Source organism: Salmo salar, chromosome ssa11 (genome assembly GCF_905237065.1).
Source record: "Salmo salar chromosome ssa11, Ssal_v3.1, whole genome shotgun sequence".
In the NCBI taxonomy this organism is placed as follows: domain Eukaryota; kingdom Metazoa; phylum Chordata; class Actinopteri; order Salmoniformes; family Salmonidae; genus Salmo; species Salmo salar.
In genome coordinates this window covers 16,334,464-16,346,780 of record NC_059452.1, presented here as the reverse complement: position 1 = coordinate 16,346,780, position 12,317 = coordinate 16,334,464, and the positions used below count along the sequence as shown (strand labels likewise).

The window sequence follows — 12,317 nt, the reverse complement described above, 5'->3', positions numbered from 1 at the left end:
TCCCTGCCAGTGGGGGAGAGAAGCCTGCAGGCTGTGTCATATCTCTCCTCACTCTCTGGCCTTCTGAGGTGAATATTAAAGTGGTGACCTCAGCGGCCGCTGCACTCAGAGAGCTCTGTGAATCAACTTCACATCTGACTTTGAGAAGCAGAAGAGCTGTGGATGACACCTTGTCTATAACCACGGTGAAGGGGCCTGTGACAGAGTGGCTCATTCTATAGGGGCTTGGCAGGGGAAAAGAAAGAAGGATATGTGCACACTGTTGAATACCTCCATAAATCATTATCTATTTGTAGCCCAATTACACATTGTCCAGCAGAGAATAATGAACACAACAGCTAAACTTGAGCATCTAGAAGCAAGCCAGGAGAGCTCCATTCAGAAGCCAAAGGTCACAACATTGGAGCTAGGGGAGTCCATCCTCCTCTGGTTGGCACAGGGCATTAGCTGAAACCACTGAGACGTAGAAAGGCAGACTAAGATAACCAAGTAGCAGGTTTATTCTGGTCCTGCTGAGTTGCCCCATATTCGACTCCATCAGATAGTCTTGCCAGTAGTAAATGCAATGTGATTGAGGGCGAGGTGGATGGTGGGCGGGCGAGAGCGGAGTGAGCGCCATCTGTCCTCTCTCCACTCTGCTGCCAGATAGACAGCAATCGCCCAAGCTCAATTAATACCTCCCTCCCAGGAAGTGTGAATTGGTTCCTTCATGGCCCGCTGAAATTGATTGAGCGGTGGAATCCAGCTGTCATCATACTGCATATACAGTATATTATCATTCATCCTCCCACTTACATTCTGTTCTCTAACTGCGTCCTGTGCTGACAGGTTCAGACACTCATCCAGTATCTTGTCTGTTTTCTCTCCCCGTTTCCTGCATGCCTTCCTGGGCTGTTCCCTGTTCTCTATAGAGCTGGACATCCATGCAGTGACAGGCATCATAGTTGGTGTGTGTCTGGGGCTGCTCAGCATGCTCCTTTGTATGTGTGTCAGCTTCCGCAACGGCAAGGCCAGGTAAGAAGAGGCCACTTGAAAGCAAATGACTGCCTATTTTAGTATGTACGTCTAGGATTTGAGGATCATTAAGCTTTCACTGGCATTGTAAGATTTAAGGGAAGGTGTGTGTGTGTGTGTGTGTGTGTGTGTGTGTGTGTGTGTGTGAGTGAGAGAAGCTGCAGCAGCAGAGAGACAGACAGGCAGATGTTGGGGAGTGTGTCCTGAAAGACAGAGCACCACAGATGGCTGCTGTTGGTCTATTATGAAGCTGTGCGGTTAATGAGTAGGAAAGAATATGAAACAAAAGTCATGTTTCCCTGCATTGGGTTTGGCAGGGAGAGCAGTAAACTGATTGAAATAGAAGTGGAGGATTTGGAGATGTTTTATATAGCTACAGAATTAGGGTGACTTTTGTGTGAGACCCGGGGGGGGGTCCGTGTCTTCATGCTGCACATTTGACATTTCAGATGTGAATAATTTTGAATAATTTTGCATTAATACGGAACAACTATTATTACTGTCTGTTTTGGTATTTAGCTCGTTTGAATTCCAGTGTGTACTATAGGGAATCCAGCTAGCCATCACAATTTGAGATGGAGTGACAATATGTTGTTCATCCTACTGTTATAGTTGTAATGACTGTCTATGACAATGCATTCCTCATATTTGTTTTTAGAAGGATACTTTGGGATTTTGGCAATGAGGCCTTCCTTTATCTACTTCCCCAGGAGCAGATGAACTCATGGATACCATTTCCATGTCTCTTTGTCCAGTATGAAGGAAGTTAGAGGTCGTTTCGCGTTAGCGCAATGACTGGAAGTCTATGGTATCTGCTAGCATGTTAGTACAATGCCTGGAAGTCTATAGGTATATACTAACGCTAGTTAGCATTGGCTTGTGAAACAACCTCTAACTTCCTTCATACTGGACGCAGAGACATACAAATGGTATCTAGGAGTTCATCTGACTCTGGGGAAGTAGATTAATGGCTTCATTGGCAAAATCCAGAAGTTTTCTTATAAAAAACACAATTGTTCATGATCATCCTTGTTTTTAATACTGTGCTCTGAGGTTAAACCATGTGCAGTGACATAACTCTAATCCTTAACCCGTGTCCCTCTGTGCTGTGTAACCAGAGAGGTGTCTGGAGGGCTGGACTCCACTGCTCTGCCCCCACAGTACCATCATGGGGGTAGGTCTGTGCCCACCATGGTGCCAGAATGCAGTGATTGCCATGAGCTAGAGACCCTGATGCCCCTGGGCAGCCTGGACCATGACCGTGCCCAACCCCTCACAGAGCCCACTGAGGAGCACAGCCTCATGGGTAATGTAGGAGTAGGGGACGATGCCCTAGGAACTGAGCTCAAGGTGAGTAGTCAGGACACTGGATACCACACTAGACACAAATATAGTACTTTTCAAGGTTACTTGTTGTGTCGTGTTTTTCTTCTGACTTTGTCATTCTCCAGGCTGCTTGGAATGGGTCAGTTAGTCGTAACTGGGCCAACCGGATCACCAAATACAGGGACACCATCACAGAGGACTCTCCAAATCTCAACAATGGAACTTTGGACATGACCAACACAGAGAATGGCAAGGTATGTGAGCAGAGTTTGTGTGTGTCAGTGCGCGTGCGTGCGTGCGTGCGTGTGTGTATGTACAAGAATAAGAGGTAGATGGGGTAGAAAGTGGTTTGTGTGCGAGCATGGTTTGTGTGTGTGCGAGCGTGGTTTGTGTGCGAGTGTGGTTTGTGTGCGACCGTGGTTTGTGTGTGTGCGAGCGTGGTTTGTGTGTGTGCGAGCGTGGTTTGTGTGCGGGCGTGGTTTGTGTGCGAGCGTGGTTTGTGTGCGAGCGTGGTTTGTGTGCGAGCGTGGTTTGTGTGCGAGCGTGGTTTGTGTGCGAGGGTGTGTGTGCGAGAGCGTGGTTTGTGTGTGTGTGTGCGAGCGTGGTTTGTGTGTGTGCGAGCGTGGTTTGTGTGTGTGCGAGCGTGGTTTGTGTGTGTGTGTGCGAGCGTGGTTTGTGTGTGTGTGCGAGCGTGGTTGTGTGTGTGTGTGCGAGCGTGGTTTGTGTGTGTGCGAGCGTGGTGTGTGTGTGTGCGAGCGTGGTGTGTGTGTGTGCGAGCGTGGTGTGTGTGTGTGCGAGCGTGGTGTGTGTGTGTGCGAGCGTGGTGTGTGTGTGTGCGCGAGCGTGGTGTGTGTGTGCGTCGCGAGCGTGGTGTGTGCGCGCGCGCGGCGTGGTGTGTGTGTGTGCGCGCGCGCGAGCGTGGTGTGTGTGTGTGCGCGCGAGCGAGCGTGGTGTGTGTGCGCGCGAGCGTGGTGTGTGCGCGCGCGAGCGTGGTGTGTGCGCGAGCGTGGCGTGTGTGTGCGCGTGGCGTGTGTGTGCGCGTGGGCGTGGTGTGTGTGTGTGTGTGTGTGCGGCGTGCGTGCATGTAGAAGAGCAGTAAGAGATGGTGTAGAGGTAGAGTGGTTTGTGTGAGAGCTGAACAGGAAGTAATGAAACAGTGAACGAGGTGTCAGGATGACGTATAGCTAATTAGAATGTGACACTGGCTGAAAGCTGAATGAGCCGCTTGATCATGCATCTGATAAATTAATTACTCTGCCACTGTTAAGGTACTCTCATACCCTTCAAAAGTGTAGGAGGGGAAAGCTATAATTAATCTATAATGAATCCCTCATTTATTTTGCAGTCACACCTCATACCACCACTGCTCTATTTTACTGGTGACATTTCAGTCGTATTCTCAGTGATTTAATTTAGAGAATGGTATGCAGTTCAGAAAGCTGGATACCATAGCAAGAAATACTCACTGTGTTATAATTGTATTATGGCTGCCTTTCAGTTATGATTGACACCACTGGTGTAAGGTCATTTACAGCTGTATGTTAATACAGAACAACAGGAGTACAAACTAGACAGGACTCCACTCTAACATGGGCTGACTGTATGAAATTAAATAATTCAATGTCTGCTAACTGTGTGTGGTGTGTGTTTCAGGGCAACCCTGAGGACCAACTGGACTCCTCCCTGTGCAGTTGTAACCAGGTGGAGGCAGAGGTCATAGTTCATTCTGAGCTGAACGACCTGGAGAAGGAGCAGCAGGAGGCGCAGAGTGACAGGGAAGAGGACTCTCAGGCCACCAGGGGGCCTTCACTGTCCGAGGCAGCTTACTCCTCAGTCAGACAGCCTGCCCAGGCCCCTTTACACCCAAATGGGACACAACATCCAGGGGAGCCAGTGAGACAGGCTGCCCAGGCACCACAACATCCAGGGGAGCCAGTGAGCCAGGCTGCCCAGGCACCACAACATCCAGGGGAGCCAGTGAGCCAGGCTGCCCAGGCACCACAACATCCAGGGGAGCCAGTCAGACAGGCTGCCCAGGCACCACAACGTCCATCACCAGGGGAGGAGTCCCTACAGACACAACCCCTGCCCAAGGTCCCATCCGGCCCCGTCCTGGAGCCAGTGTCCAATCACAATGGGCAGCCAGAGGGCATGGTTGGGGGCATGGTGGGCGTGGCAGCCCAGCTGACTGTAGATGTGGGGCGGCACCCGGAAATGGGGCTTACCAACGGCTTCCACTCCACCAAGCCCCTGCGGCCAGGGCAGGAGACCCAGGGGAACGGAGACTCCAGACACTGCCCCCCTCCCCCGTCCCCCTCTCCTTTCGTCAGCGCCGGCCTTGTCCACTCTAACTCAGCAGCGCACAGCTACCTGTGCCCTTAGCAAGAGGAGAACCAAACTCCCACACCAAGAACAGCTGGATGTCTTTCTTTTTCTCATCATGAATCAAATGTTTTTTTTAAAGCACCTCAGTATCTGATTTTCTTCTTCCTGGCTCAGTTTTATAGATACTTTGAATCCATTGTTTTATATGTGTATATATATATACAGTATATATTTTTTGTGCTAGTATGTATGGGTATTCATTTTGTTGCATAGCAGCAGTATGTTAGTCTGGCCTTACTCTGTACTTTGCTACAGGCTCCTATTACAGACGTACGATGACGGAATCATAGTGTAGAAAGCAGGATATTCCTTTTTTCATAAGCCTTGACCTGTTGGACTCTTAGAATGAGCGTGGGCGTGTGGTACTTCAAGACCTACCTTTGGTCAGCTGATGATGGTGGAGAGGCTCTTGATTCAGCACCATGGATGAAGATAGAGCAGAACCGGGACCATATATATGGCCTTCACTCTCACTCTGGCTCCTTTCAAATGACTGAGCTGTTCCTATTGGCTGTTCCACTGTATGGATGCTGCCTGCCCCAGCACCAGGAAAGAAGCCTTATATTTAGACACTGAGAGTGCAGACCTCCTGTCTCTCTCTCTCTCTCTCTCTCCAACCTCCTGCTGTCTCAGGATCCACACACACATTCCCTGAATGGAGCTTGGGGGTCTCAGGTGCCTAATATTTTAGGAGCATTTTTAACCTCTGTATATTTATATAGATGATTATATTCAATAAAAATAGGACAAATATATTGAAAAAGGAAAATAAATGAGGCAATTGAAGAAAATTTGAAGGAACCGCATACAGTACATGTTGTTGATATAGGTTGCATTATTTTGGGGGGAGGACTAGATGAGACGTGTAGGTGTATGACAAAATAACACATCTTATAGCAGTGGTCTCCTGGTTTTGCTCCCAGTCAACAGCACTACCTCATTTCTTTACAGGATGGTTTGTTGGTGATTTTAATAGTGTCATGCAGATAGGTGCATCTTTTAGAATCTGTTTTTTAACTGTTTAATTCATAGCCTTCAATACTTTCAGGAATAACTTCCTGTCCCCTTCTTTCTGTATACATCGATGTGTATTACCTACAGGAAATGACACGTATGGTACATAACGGTCTTTCTCAGAACTCTGTTTATTGCCCTTTTCCCCTTTATCAGTTGTTCCATTAGATCTGGGTTTCCAACTGTCGTCACCCCCCTCAATCTACTTTGGACCGGAAAAGAAAAACATTTTTAATTGACCAATTACCGCAAATCACTTTTCACCTTAGGTAAATAATGCAGCAGTTTAGTTACCAGGCCTAATATATGGTAGCTTGTTACTAGACCTACTACAGATGAACAAGGCTCCGTCAGGAGGCCTCACCCTTTGTGATGCCATCTCACTCATCCTTTCTCAGCTGTGTCTGAGCTCCTCCCTCTGCAGGTGAGAGGGGGTTGGAGATATCATAGAGAAATAGACCTAGACACCACTTCTATTTTCAGCCATATTTCCAGTCTTTCTTTGTACTTTTGACTCTCGCCAGCCTGAGGTCTTTCACAAGACCACATGTAAAGTCTTTACACCTTTTGAACTTTTTTCAAATTTTTGTTGCGTTACAAAGTGGAATTAAAATGGATTTAATTGACATTTTTATATACTCTGTAATTTTTTAAGTCGAAGAAAAATTCTATATTTTTTAAAGATTGATGAAAAATAGAACACTTTAATATAACTTCATTAGGTAAGTCTCATAAGAGCTTTGCACATCTGGATTGCACAATATTTTCCCATTATTCTTTTCAAAATTCTTCAAGCTTTGTCAAGGGTTTGGGGATAATGGCTAGACAGCAATTTTCAAGTTTTGCCCAAAAAATTCATGCAGATTTAAGTCAAAACTGTAACTTGGTTCTCAGGAACATTCACTGTCTTCTTGGTAAGCAACTCCAGTGTAGATTTAGATTTGTGTTATAGGTTATTGTCCTGCTGAAAGGTGAATTCCTATCCAGGTGTCTGGTGTAAAGCAGAGTGAAGCAGGGTTTCCCCTAGGATTTTTCCAGTGCTTAGCTCTGTCTGTTTTCTTTTCATCCTGAAAAGTCCCCCGTCTTTGCCGATGTCAAGCATGCCCATACCATGATGCAGCCACCACCATGCTGGAAAATAAGAAGGCAGTAACTCAGTGATGTGTTGTGTTGGATTTGCCCCAAACATAATGCTTTGCATTTAGGCCAAAAGGTGTATTCATTTGCTGTGTTTTTTTGCAATATTACTTTAGTGCCTTGTTGCATACATATGCATGTTTTGGAATATTTGTAATCTGTATATTTGTATTCTCTTTTAACTCTGTCATTATTGTCGAGTCACTACAATCTTGTTGATCTATCCTCTATTTTCTCCCATTACAGCCATTGAACTCTGTAACTGTTTTAAAATCACCAATGGCCTCATGGTGACATCCCTAAGCAGTTTCCTTCCTGTCCTGCAGCTCAGTTCAGAAGGACGACTGCATCTTTGATGTCTCTGGGTGATTTAATACACCATCCACAGCATAATTATTGTCCATGCTTAAAGATATATTCAATGTCTGATGTGTTGTGGTTACCCATCTACCAATCACTGCCCTTCTTTATGAGGCTTTCCAAAAGCATACCTGGTCTTGTAGTTGAATCTGTGCTTGAAATTCAATACTTGACTGAGGGACCTTACAGTTGTTGTATGTATGGTGGACAGAGGAAAGGTTAGTCATTCAAAAATCAGTTCAACCGCTATTATTTCACACCGAGTCCATGTAACTTATGTGATTTGTTAAGCCAAATGTTACTTCTGAACTACTTTAGGCTTGCCTAAACAAAGAGGTGAATACTTGTGCAAGAACTATATTTCAGTTAAGGTTTATTAATTTGTAAACATGTGTAGAATTTTCTTTAAACTTTCACATTATGGAGTATTTTGTGTAGATCAATGACAAAAATATACAATTAAATCTACTTCAATCCCACTTTGTAACACAACAAAATGTGAAGAAAAAAAAGGTTCAAGGCGGTGTAGACTTTACATTGGCACTGTAAATAATCCTTCTTACAAACACAGATCCTCTATTTTGTATTACCCTCATGTTTTCATTTCTTCCTTTATAGCATTTTTAAACAAGCGTCTTTATTATTTTATTTAGCATAATGCATGCTTACATTTCTTATACTTACCTTTGTGTACCCTAACAAAATATCTATTCAAAATAGTCTCTCCACACAAGGACAAGAATATCTCATCATACTTTGTGTGAGGCTTTTTGTCTAAATTAGAGTATGCCTATATCAAAGACTATACAGGTATAATGGGCCTGTTGTAAACGTGGCCCAAGACATTGAGTCTTATGGTCTGTCAGATGAATGAGGACTCAGCTAGTCCAGATAGGTGCTAGAACTCAGAGGCATATAGAAGAGTCTCATAACTAAAGCATTCCAGTTTTATACTTTGAACAGACCTCACTCAGGATCAGGCATGCTCAAACTGTATCTAAGCAAAATAATGTCCATTTTGTGTTGTCATCTTACAACCCATACATTCTCAGTCTCGTTCGCTCCATGCTCCTGTTCTGGCTTTTTTTTTCTCAAGACAAATCCTTCTGCTCTAATAGATCAGCACTTTGTTCCTCTGCAGCATGATCATCAGGAAAACTTTCTCAGTCCATCTATAATCTATACAATCAGTCCAGTCATTGTGGATACAAAACTCCCTTTAGAAATGAGTCATTGTGCTCTGATTAACTCATCCAGGTTTATTTAGTCAGTTAGATTTGAATGAAAGGTGTCCACCCAATACATTATTATTTAATAGGACCGTATACAGTATAACTACCAATATCTATTTTAGACTGAGTGAAGCTGTGAGAAGGTGACTGTTTACAGTTCATTTGAATCTCACAGGCGTACAGTATGTATTGTATCTTTGCAACATTACAGAAGGTGTTACATGTTCTCTACTCACATTTCTACTGAAGCGTCTGTTTTTAACATACACATCTTGTAGTGTCAATCTCAGCTCTGTTTCAAACGCTTACTCAAGGGGCACCTATTGCAGCGACATTGTGTGGTCTGTTGAAAACAGAGCCAACGTTGAAGACTTAAAACCGCCTCCAGCATAAAGAATGTGTGCTCTCACTGAAGAGGTTGAGTTAGTTCTCTTCACTATTTCCTTCGAACCACATATCTTACAGTACATAGTGTTCCTTACTGTAAGCATCTTTGCCCAGAGTAAGCCGATATGATGCTCAGTGTAGTAATATCTTGCTCTAATCTGATCAAATATGCACATTAGTTCAATAACGGGATCCTCTCTTTTTTTATAGAGCTTTTATCACAAGAATACCTCATTTTGTTGGTTACTTGTTAATTTAATGAAGATCATTATGAATAATGGAAATGATGTTTATAAGAATCCTTTTGAGGGAGCCAAGCTGGCAGAAGATGACGTAATACTGCTTGTCTTATCTCAGCTGGAAATATCTCTTGTTGCAGTGGATTTATTTTCGACTCTAAGCATAAACCCTTGAGTGGTGAGTGGATGCAGGTGCAGGGTGGGTGGGGGGGGTGAGGAGAGGCATGGAGGTAAAGGGAGGAGGGTGAAGGAAAGTAGGGGTGAAATTAGGGAAAGTAGTGCAGGGAAACCCCTGTGATATCAGTGCCAAGAAGAGTGGAGTTGTGGAGCGGTGATTGATTGTTGAAGAGGAATGTCTACCTGCAGGTCTTACCTCTCAGTGCAGACATTTCTGTAGAATACTGGTCTTTACTGTTCTCTACTCAGGATACCGTGTCTTTCCATAAAACTGTAGAGGACTTGCCAGCATGTACAGTATACCCGACTCTGAAGCATGTCATTAGTTGTCAAACAAAACCTCACCACTTGTAATCCTGAAAAACACGAAACAAACGCTGATACACAGATTCGGATAGAGGTTTCTGCTAAATGGCATATATTATTTAGCTTTTAGTTTTGTAAAAGAAAAAATGTATCAATGTATTCTGGCTCTGTGTCCTCTGGTGCTTTGTGGTGAGCTACCTTGTCCAGTGATGTCACATTTGTGCATTCTTCTACTTCTTAACCAGCTGAACTGTGCTTTATCCAGAATGTCCAATCATAGAGACCTTAGTCTTGTACCACCACCCGAATTCTGATGTCTTTTTTACAGTACATTATTTTCATTGTGTCGTACGTATGCAACCTCTTTCACTTCAAACTCACTCGCGATATCAACTCTTGTTGTTGGAGCACTTCTTGTGAATTAGCACTTCTATTATCTTCGTATGTGTGCAGTGTCTTGAAAAAGCGTTTGCATTGTGAAAGTAGGAATAACATGTTGGCGGTGGTATCGCTGCGTGAGAGAGGCGGTAGAGGGTGTCTGAGTGAGTCGGTGCTACATTACGTACATCCGGGCAGTGCTCTGATGCTCTTCTCTCCCTCTTACACAGTGTGTCATCACAGCCATCCTCACTGATTAACACACCTGTCCACTGCTGAACACCTGTCCATCACTACACATGACCCCTTCCCTGTGGCATCAGCTTTGCACAGTAATATGTCTTCCCCTTTTTATGCATTCCAGCATTGTTTTTTTTAAAGTCTTATGGAAGTTGGGGCCATGGCAACTTCAGAGAGTCAGTGTCAAAAATGTCAAGAAGTGCAATTTAACTTGGTCTTTAAAAAATTGGTTGACTCAAGTGTTAGCGATAAATCCCTGATGAAACCTTTCGTTTAGGAGATGGCTGTAACATATACTCTGAGTGTACAAAACATTAGGATCACCTTCGTAATATTGAATTGCACCCCTTTCGGCTGGATGTCCTTTGGCTGGTGGACCATTCTTGATACACACAGGAAACTGTTGAGCGTGGAAAAACCCAGCAGCATTGTAGTTTTTGACACACTCAAACCAGTGCACCTCACACCTACTACCATAACCCTTTCAAAGGCACTTAAGTCTTTTTTGTCTTGCCCATTCACCCTCTGAATGGCACACATACACCATCCATGTCTCAATTGTCTCAAGGCTTAAAATTAATTATTTAACCTGTCTCCTCCCCTTCAGCAACACTGATTGAAGTGGATTTAACAAGTGACATCAATAAGGGATCATAGCTTTCACCTGGATTCACCTGGTCAGTCTATGTCATGGAAAGAGCAGGTGTTCCTTATGTTTTGTATACTCAGTGTACATATGGCTGGCCAAAGTTGTGGACATGGATGAGAAGAAATCTTGTTTTTTTTTAAAGTTTATCCCACACTGTGTTACCATCAGTGAACTTGTCAAACTCACAGCAACTCAAGATGTCTGAGCAAACTACTGTTGTGTAAATAAAGCATCTTAATAAAGAGATGAGGATAACTGAGCACAGATTTGTCTGACTGTTTGTAACCCTTCTTTGACCACCTGATAATAATCTTTAGTCTTGATGTTTCACTAATATTACAGTCACCCATGAACAACCATGCATGGATACTTATGGACATGGAGAGCAGTGCCTTGACTGTTCTTGGTTCTCTGTTCTCTGTATAACCGGTGTCAGTGCCCAGCTAGCACATAAGATCAGGTGTGGCGCGGCCAAAACACCTGAACACACTTAACAAGATGGAGGATAGAGAGAGTTTTGTTGACGTGAGAACGGAATGTATACGTCTTTAAAAAAACATTAAGAAACTTTCAACTTCACTGTTTTCTTTTGGTTTTTATGGAAAGTTTTCTCAATGTTCTGAGAACATGACTTTAAATAGAGCCATGAGGAAACCTGCAGAAAACGTTGTACTGAAATTCCCACAGAAGAACGTTGTTTCTTAAGGTTCTCTGAACATTCTGAGAACATTACTTTATTTAGAACCATGAGGAAACCTGTAGGAAATGTTATGTTGATGTACTGAAATTCCCTATTTGAGAACATTCACAATGTCAAACCATTTGGAAAACGTTCATAGAACATCATCAAACATTAAATGCAACCACGTTTGAACTTTTAGGGAAACGTTATGTTAAAGTAATGAAATACCAAGAAAATACATTTTTTGTCAAGTTCCTCAAATGTGCTGAGAATGTTCCAAAACCAATCAACTGTCCTGCACCTTTCACAAAATGTTGTGGGAAGGTTGTATGCAAAATAACCATAGGACAACCACGCTCTCACCAAGTTCTAAGAAACATATGTTTCTCAGAACGTTAAGGAGTGCATGTTTCCTTTGAAATGGGGCCTGTTTGAATAGACTAAATTCAACCGCTATGTATGAGTTTAAAAAAACATGGCATGCTAGTTCCATCCTGCTGGTGCAGTGGATTAATTCCATGGATAAAAAACAGAAGATCATGGGTTAGAATCTCACTGATGCTGTGCCACAGTAAAGAAGACGTGTTTGCATGATTAATGCCTAAACAAATTCATTTCCATGTGTCCTTTCTGTGCTTGGAGTTGAAAACAGTTAACCTAAGCTAGTAGTGATATTAAAAGTCTTATTGAAACAGGAAGTTATTCATAAACCTCCAAATAACCTTAAAATGCCCTTCAAAATATTCACATTTAGAGAACATTCTCAGAACATTATTTAATTACCTTCAAAT

At 43.4% G+C, this 12,317-nt stretch overlaps 1 protein-coding gene across 3 annotated transcripts in view; it reads left to right on the top strand.

The window, feature by feature from the left end:
- Positions 1-11,104, top strand: part of LOC106562145 (immunoglobulin superfamily DCC subclass member 4) — a 63,839-nt gene extending 52,735 nt beyond the window's left edge. The window contains exons 17-21 of one of the 3 annotated variants that reach the window (XM_045689095.1): positions 912-1,014; positions 2,133-2,364; positions 2,466-2,594; positions 3,994-4,242; positions 4,327-11,104. In XM_045689095.1, the coding sequence (XP_045545051.1) occupies positions 912-1,014; positions 2,133-2,364; positions 2,466-2,594; positions 3,994-4,242; positions 4,327-4,722 (1,109 nt within the window). In that variant the 3' untranslated portion in view covers positions 4,723-11,104. Of the gene's footprint in view, positions 1-911; positions 1,015-2,132; positions 2,365-2,465; positions 2,595-3,993 lie in introns of all 3 variants that reach the window. The other 2 variants (XM_045689094.1, XM_045689093.1) reach the window with 2 other exon arrangements.
- The last annotated feature ends 1,213 nt before the right edge of the window (positions 11,105-12,317 follow it).